The sequence below is a fragment of the Myotis davidii genome, unplaced genomic scaffold (assembly GCF_000327345.1).
Source record: "Myotis davidii unplaced genomic scaffold, ASM32734v1 scaffold230, whole genome shotgun sequence".
Taxonomy (NCBI): domain Eukaryota; kingdom Metazoa; phylum Chordata; class Mammalia; order Chiroptera; family Vespertilionidae; genus Myotis; species Myotis davidii.
In genome coordinates, this window is record NW_006282259.1 from 833991 (window position 1) to 843294 (window position 9304).

General features: G+C 39.0%; 1 protein-coding gene across 1 annotated transcript in view; it reads left to right on the top strand.

Moving 5' to 3' along the window:
* Positions 1–9304, top strand: part of GMDS (GDP-mannose 4,6-dehydratase) — a 539088-nt gene that overhangs the window by 21023 nt on the left and 508761 nt on the right. The window contains exon 2 of the mRNA XM_015557241.1: positions 1734–1843. Coding sequence (XP_015412727.1) covers positions 1734–1843 — 110 coding nt within the window. The remainder of the gene's footprint in view (positions 1–1733; positions 1844–9304) is intronic.

The window sequence follows — 9304 nt, forward strand, 5'->3', positions numbered from 1 at the left end:
GGAATATATTAGTTTAAATGGACCATTCTTACTCAGAAAATTTTAAAAGAATTATAAAAAACTGATTGAAAATCCCTGTGTTTAGTCAGACACCCTTATGTACTTTTCTTTTTAAAATCCTCACCAGAAGACATGCTTAGAAAGACAAAGGGGGAGAGTGAGAGATGGAGAGAGAGAGAGAGAGAGAGAGAGAGAGAGAGAGAGAGAGATCCATTGATTGCCTTTTGTACATACCCCAACCTGGGATCAAACCTGCAACCCAAGTATGTGCCCTGGATGGGAATCAGACTGGCAACCTTTTGGTGCACAGGACAGCACTCAGCCTACTGAGCTACATCGGCCGGGCTAGACACTCTCATTTAATGTAGAGATTAACTGCATGATTTAAGATGCATATAAATTAAGTATTTATTATTTTACTAGAGGCCCGGTGCATGAAATTCATGCACTCAGGGGAGAGGGGGAAGCCCTCAGTCTGGATTGCAAGAGGGCACAGGTCAGGCCTCAGGACCCCACCTGTGCACAATTGGGGCCAAGGACATGGGAGGTTGGCCAGCTGGGGAGGGACCACGGGAGGGCTTAAGGGCATGTCCAGCCCATCTTGCTCAGTCCCCATTGTCTGGACCTAACCTCCCGGTCAGAGCGTCTGCCCCTGGTGGTCAGTACATGTCATAGGAAGCAGTTGAGCGGCCTTAGCATATCATTAGCATATTATGCTTTGATTGGTTGACTGGACAACTGGATGACTGGACACTTAGCATATTAGGCTTTCATTATATAGGATAAAAAAGATAAACAGCTTTCTTTTAAGTTTGTGTGCATGAACACATATATTTAGTGATAATAATACAAATCTGATCATGTCTACCACCCTCCCAGCCTGACCCCCACCTCAAAATCCTTTCTTTAGTGACTTTACAGAATTCTTGGATTAGAAGCAAACTCTCACTGTGCCTGGAAGGCCTCCCTGCAAAGGCGCTCTCCTTCCTCCTCTCCACCAAGGTGTCTTTTCTATGATGTCAGCACCCTGTTATTCTCTGCCTCCTCTTCACACTCACACTGCTTTCTCCCAAAACCTCTATAACTACTTTCTCATCCTTTCCCCAGAGATGCCTTTTGCAACCCTCAGAATTAGAGTTTTGTTTTATGAAAGCCTTCTTCTTTGCCTCACATATTTTGTATATTTTACATGCATGATTTTCAAGCTTTTTTATCTCATGGTATATAAACTAGTTGTTGAAATTATGTGGCAAAAATGCTTTTGCTGATGTTTCAAAAAATAGGTATATTTTGATTTGATTCATTCATACAGGATGGCTATTGTGTTGGCTGTTGCCATTTTTTTATTTGACATTCTAAGGGAAAAGAGTTTAGTGACCCAGACTAAATAGGTACTGCATGTTTTAAACATTCTTGGAGCACATTAGTTGAAATTCGCTGTTTTAGACACCACTGTGGCCAAACCTAACTCTAAATCCATCTGCTTCTGAAGTGTCATGTTCTTTCTTTAGTCCCATGTTAATCCCCTGGATTTTAGCTTCTTTCTCTGTAAATATGACAATGATAACACTTTACTGTGCATTCAAATGAAATAATGTCTATGAAAATGTATAGTTAATAGTGGGACACCTTTTAGTGTTTACCATCTTCATCTGTATTACTTTTATTTTATTTGCCATGATTCATAATTTAAGTTCATAGAACCTCTTAAATGCTTTCCTCAAAACTCCTAGTCTTGGCTGCCTTCTTGACTGGCCATGATGGGCCTGACATTTTTCAATTTTCCTTCTCTTCCCAGGATGGTTCATACTTGGCTGAGTTCCTGCTGGAGAAAGGCTATGAGGTGAGTGACTCAGTGAGCAAGCACAGGCTGGTGGAGTCACTCGGACACAGTGGCCTCCCGCTTCCTCTGCTGCCGTCCTCCTGTGCATGTTTTCCACTGAAACTCTGATAACAAATCATAATCAGGGGAAGAATGTGCCTTTTGGCTTGTAACCATGCCAGCTCATTGTGCTGTTTATCTACTGGTGAGCACTGGTGGCTTCCCCTGTTCCTTAGTGTTTAACTGCTCTGCACGCTTCCCACATTCTAAGATAAAGCAGCAACCTGTGTAAGCTAACAGCTATAACATCATTTGGGTTAATTTATGATGTGATGTGCTACATAACAAAGTTCCACTCACAGTGAAGTCACTTAATTCGGAAATTACACAGAGCAATAAAAACCAAGTTGATCTCCGGCAAGCTTAAATGAAAAATTAACACTTACAGATTTTTGCTTTCTGAAAGGTGGCCATATAATTGATGGAAGCTGAAACTTTGGGGTTCGCTGCTATCATCATCATTATTGTTGTCTTCTTTTTCTCCTCCTTCTTCTCCTTCAAAACTTGCTGCTTTCTTTAAAAGAAGCAAGGGTACTGTATTTTAAATTTGATATAGCTTTGTGTGTATGCCTTACCTTTTTAAAAACCAGTTTTCAGATATGTATATCTATATAAATTCATGTTATACAGAGAACAAAAACCTTCACAGTGATCTATATGCCCTGGCCTGATTTGGGAGTTTTTACATTAATCATTTTGGATTCTCTGTTTATCCCAATTGGAGGTGCATCGCACTATAGGCAAATGGGCAAACACTGGCAAGGAATTTGGCAGCTAACTGCCAAAAGCATTTGAAGGAAAGGAAACTTATTTTATTACTTTAACTCGTAATCTTTTCTGAGAGCCTTGACTTTTAGACTTTAAGAAGTAATATCAGATATGTTTAGTAAGTTTTGTACCCTTATCTAATAGCTAGTTCTGTATCTTGCAATAATATGAAAATAAGGCCATGTAATTATGAATGTATTATACATGTACACATATATTTATATACATAGATTCCTACTATAATTGAGTGATAAACACATATTCTAAAGAGCAACAGATTTTAGAATAGATTATATATCGTACAGAAGAGTTTTTTTTAGGTGTAGACTGTTTTTTTTAAAAAAAATATACTTTTATTGATTTTAGTGAGAGAGGAAAAGAGAGGGAGACATAGAAACATCAGCGAGAGAGAAATACCAACATTGATCCATTGGCTGCCTCCTGCACATTTCTTACTGGGGATTTACCCTGCAACCTGGGCATGCACCCTGACCAGGAATCTATCTGGTGACCTCTTAGTGCACGGGTTGACACTCAACCACTGAAGCACACCAGCCAGGCCAGTCTGGTTTTTATTCTGGCAGTATTAACATAATCTTTCAGTAAATCTAAAAGGAAAGGTGTGGCAGAGAGACCTTGGACAAACAAGGGGTCTTTGGTAGCTAAAGAGGTTGTGTATTGAGTAAAAGAGAAGGCGCTGAGTAATAATTCACGAGTTCAGGACACGCTGCTCCAAAATCTGGCACCTTGACATAATGGATATTTTAGATGGAGTCTGAGAAAATGGCAGAAGTTTCTCCTGTAAATCTGTCATTGTCAGTTTAATGTAGAGGAGGAAAAATTTTTCCTCGACCCTTCCAGGGTCCCTGGCTGGGTCTGAAAATTAAATTGAAAACCATACAAATTTATTTAATAAAAGTTTTATATGACAGGAAGCTTTCATGAGGAACTGAAGATATGAGAAACAATGAAATCTAAATATTTTTATGTTAGGTTTGATGGAGTCGGGACAGTTATGGAGATGTATGGTAGGTCGAGGATTGCAAGGTAAGTGTAGTACACTGGGGGAAACCTAGCAAGGTCTATTTGTTAGGATTCTTCTAGATGTACTCTTGTTTTTGCAGATAAGGATGCTCCTCTTCTCTGCGCGTAGAGAGAACACCTCTTACATGAGGGCTCTATGACTGCTTCAAGGGACAAGGGCAGGGGGAAGGTCAGAGTGACCATCCTGCTTCTGCCATTTCCTAAAATTCCTTCAAACTAAATTACCCAATATGCCAAGATGCCCTATTTCGAGGTAGTGTTCCCTGAACCACATTGTAGTCATCACAGTTGTGGAAGAGAGAGGTGATACCTCACAAAGAATCCTCGGACTGCATAGGTGTTAGGGTCTACTTACAAGGTGGACACAGGGGACTGAGACTTAAGATGAGGATGGTGGGAACAAGGAGTGTCTGTAGCTAGTCCAGAGAAAAGGGAATGGCCTTGTGAGGTATGGTGGGCTCTATGACAAGTGATGGACTGATGATCAGGCCTGGTATCTGTAATAGATGGTGGATAAGTGGTGGGGCCTGGTGTCTGTGATAGGTGGTGGATAAGTGATGGGGCCTGGTGACTATGACAGATGGTGGACTAGTGATAGGGCCTGATCTCTGTGATAGTTGGTAGACTAGTGATCAGGCCTGGTTACTGTGACAGGTGGTAGACAAATGATGGGGCCTGGTGTCTATGATAAATGGTAGACTAGTGACCAGGCTTGGTGATTATGACAGGTGGTGGACTAGTGATCAGGCCTGGTGATTGTGATAGATGGTGGACTAGTGATGGGGCCTGGTGTCTGTGATAGATGGTGGACTAGTGATGGGGGCCTGGTGTCTGTGATAGATGGTGTAATAGTGATGGGGTCTGATGTCTGTGATAGGTGGTGGACTGGAGATCGGGCCTGGCCTCTGTAATAGATGGTGGACTAATATTCAGACCTGTGGACTAGTGATCAGTCATGTGGTTCCTCTGGATGTGGTGGATGGTAAACATTCTCAAATGTTTGTCTTCCACTGGCATTTGAAATTTTAAGAGCAGATGTGGTTCTGATAAGGATAGACAATAGAAGGCCTAGTTGGCAAGTCACAGTCAATGGGTGGCATGAATCATTGGAACAATGATTGGCAAGAAAAGAGAGGTTGAGGAGTGAGATTATCTAATGTGATATAAAGAAGTATTATAGACAATACAGAGCTATAAAGCATAACCAGAAATGATTCCTCCTCATAGCACAGGGTAAATGTGAGTTATGTAGGAATGAGAGGGAGTAAAAAGGTGTTTATCTGAAATGTATTCAATTTTAATAGGCTGCTGTCTGCAGTTTTAAGAGATTGATCAAATTGGAGAATAAATATTGAAAGGAATCTGATGGTAACACAGGCTTTATCTTTCTGTCTTAGGTCAAAGTAAATATGAGAGTGATTTTTTGAAGAAGCTACATTGGAAAATTTCCAGAATTATCAGCAGCAGTCCCTGATTGCTCAAGACCATGAGCAAAATAATAGGGTTATTGAATAGCATGTAGTAGGATAAGAGTAGGTAGGATACATACCTGCATTGACAGGGTCAACATCAGCAACTTTGGGTGGGCATAGACTTCTAATTCAACATGTGCTCAATCTTCGATGTGCATCAGAATCTTCCAGACCCATTGTAACACAGATGACTGACTCAAAGGTCTGGAATCTGCCTTTCTAACGAGACCCTAGTTGTAACTGATGCTGCCCTCCTGGGTACCGCAGTTTAAGAACTAGTGCAACTAAAGATTCAGATGAGATCATTAAATCATAAGATAATTTGTGGGGACTTGCTTCTCTGAGCTTTCATATGATTTTGAATCTGGCCTTTGTATAAGGAATATCACTAGGCTCAGAAGTAACTGGAAACAACATACTTTGGGGCAGCAATGTGTAAGCAGGAGCAAATAAACACTGGGAAGAAGAGCTACAAATTCTATGAATAGACAATATCTAGGCTGAGTTCTTCTTAGAAAACAAAGGGGCAGACTTTAACTAGCTAGCATAGCAAGGTCAGTTTTTTATTGTGAAAATGGGGAAGCAACAGTCAGCTGGAGGGAGGCAAGTTGAAGAGTAAATGGGTGGTTGGGTGGGGATGATGGGCCTGCATGGGCAAGAATAAACTCTAGAGAGAGTTAAAATAGCACAATTAAATTTACCCCTTTACTCCATTTTAGTAACAAAGAAAACAACAACTAACAAAGTAAAGGTATAAAAAGGTTGGCTAATCTTAAAGCAAAAACATACATTGGCAAACAACTTGAAAAGGAATGTCATGTATTAATAGATTGACTAGTCTATATTAAATACCTTGTATGACTTCACACAGTAGATCTGAAGCTGTTGGGCATAATCATCTAATTTGGCCCCTGAAATCCTCCCATCTACTAGTAGTCATGTTTTGAATGAACTATTTTCACGTGAAAAAGTGAAGGGATGCTTCATTCCTGGTCTAGTTCTCATTGAGAAGAGACTCTATTTGAAGGTTTAAAGTTACAGTTTTTAATCTTGATAGTTTCTTGAATTTTGATCAAGATTAAACTTTAAGGAGAGCATAAAGAGAATGGATCGACCTCTAGTTCATTATTTATACAATATCTATAAGTGTCACTCATGATGAGGAAAACACTAAGAATTGTCAGGTTTTATAGAATATCACCCTTTAAAATGTTATATATTTGCTTCTTTTAAAAGACAGAGAAAAGAGGAACAGAATTATAAAGAATAAAATGGCAATAACTACATACCTATAATAATTACTTTAAATGTAAATGTATTAAAGGCTCTAATCGAAAGACATGGTATAGCTGCATGGATAAGAAAACAAGACCCGCCCTGGCTAGGTTGGAGCGTGGTCCCATACACCAAAAAGTTGTGGTTTTAATTTCTGGTTAGGACACATACCTAAGTTGCAGGTTTGATCCCCGGTTAGGGTGAGTACAGGGCAACCATTCACATGTTTCTCTCTCACATCAATGTTTTTTTCTCTCTCTTCCTTCCCCTTTAAAATCAATTAAAAAAAACTCACATATCCTTGGGTGAGGATTAAAAAAAAGAAAAGACCTATTTATATGCTGTCTACAAGAGGCCTACCTCAGAACGAAAGACACACAGATAAAGTAAAAGGATGGAAAAATATATTTCATGGAAATGGTAACAACAAAAAAAGCTGTGGTAGATGTATTTGTATCAGACAAAACAGACTTTCAAACAAAGGTTATAATAAAAGACAAAAAAGGACATTCCATAATGATTGAGGGATTAATCCAACAAGAGGATATAACTCTTGTACACATTTTGCACCCAATATAGGGGCATCTAAATATACAAAGCAAATTTTGATGGGCATAAAGGGAGAGATTGAAAGTTATGCAGTCATAGTAGGGGATGTGAATACCCCATTGACATCAATGGATTGATCTTAGACAGAAAACCAACAAGGAAACAGTGGCCTTAAATGATATATTAGATCAGGTGGATTTAATTGATATTTTCAGAGCATTTCACCCCCAAAAAACAGAATATACATTCTTTTCAAGGGACATTTTCCAGGATGGATCACATGTTAGAATACAAAACAAGTCTCAATAAATTTGAGAAGGTTGAAATCATAGCAAGCATCTTCTCTGACCACAATGGTATGAAACCAGAAATCAATTAAGAGAAAAAAACTGAAAAGCACACACGGAGGCAAAATAACATGTTAAACAACAAGAACAAGGAAGAAATCAAAAGATATCTTGATACAAATGAAAATGAGAAAACATCAACCCAAAAATCTATGGGACACAGTGAAAGCAGTCCTAGTAGGGAAATTCATAGTATTATATGACTACCTCAGGAAACAAGAAAAATCTCAAATGAACAATATAACTTTACACTTAAAGGAACTTGATAAAGAAAAACAAAGCCTAAAGTGAATAGAAGGAAGGAAATAATAAAGATGAGAGTGGAAATAAAATAGACTCTAAAAAAACAATACAAAAGGTCAATGAAACCAAGAACTAGTTCTTTGAAAAGATAAACAAGATTGATGAATCTTTGACTAGACTTATCAAGAAAAAAAGAGAGAAGACCCAAACAAAATCAGAAATCAAAGAGAAGTAACAACTGACACCACAGAAATACAAGAATTATAAGAGAATATTACAAGCAACTTTATACCAACAAATTGGATATTCAGGAAGAAATGGATAAAGTCCTAGAAACATACAATCGTCCAAAACTGAATTAAGATAAAAAAAAAAAATCTGACCAGACTGATTGCAACTAAGGAAATTGAAGCAGTGATTAAAAACAAAACAAAACACTACACACAACAAAACACACACACACACACACACACACACCCCCTATAAAAAATGCCCTAGACCAGATGGCTTCATGCACCAATTTTACCAAACATTCAAAGAAGAACTAACACCTGTCCTTCTCAAACTATTCCAAAAAATTCAAGAGGGAAGACTCCCAAGCTCATTTTACAAGGAGACCCACATTATCCGAATTTCAAAACCAGATTAGACACTACAAAAAAAGAAAATTATAGGCCAATGTCCCTGATGAACATAGATGCAAAAACCCTCAACAAAAGATTAGCAAATTGAATTCAGCAATACATAAAAAAGATCACACATTATGATCAAGTGGGATTTATTCCTGGGACTCAAAGTTGGTACAATATCTGCGAATCAGTTAACGTGATACAACACATACCCAAAATGAAGGATAGAAATCATATGATCATATCAGTAGATGCAGAAGAAGCATTTGATAAAATTTAGCACCCATTTATAATGAAATTTCTCAGCAAAGTGGGAATAGAGAGGACATATCTCAATATAATGAGACCACATATGACAAACCCATAGCTAACATCATACTCAATGGGCAAAAACTACAAGCATTTCTCTTAAGATCGGGAACAAGACAGGAATGTCTACTTTTACTACTATTATTCCATAAAGTAGTGTAAATTAGAGCCACAACAATCAGACAACAAGAAGAAATAACAGGCATCCAAATTAGAAAGGAGGAAGTAATGGTTATTATTTTCCTATGACATGATACTGTATATATATAGAACCTTGAAGATTCCACCCCAAAACTACTAGAACTTATAAAGGAATTTAGTAAAGTAGCAGAATACAAAAGAAGTATTTAGAAATTGGTTGCATTTTTATATATCAATAATTAATCAGAAAGGGAAACTAAGTACACAAACTAATTATTCAATTACAATTAAATAAAGAAAATACATAGGAATACATTTAGCCAAGTAGATAAAAGACTTGTACTTGGGCAATTATAAAATAACTAGGGGCCCGGTACACGAAATTCGTGCACTGGTGTGTGTGTGGGGGGAGTGTCCCTCAGCCCAGCCTGCCCCCTCTCACATACTGGGAGCCCTCAGACGTTGACCCCCATCACCCTCCAAACGCAGGATTGGCCCTTTGCCCAGGCCTGATGCCTCTGTCAGAGGGACTCCCAGCTCCCCGCGGTTGCAGGCTCCGCCCCTGCCCAGGCCTAACGCCTCTGGCCGAGGCGTCCGGCCCGGGCAGCGGGGACCCGCAGTGGCAGCGGCCCCACGACCGTGGGC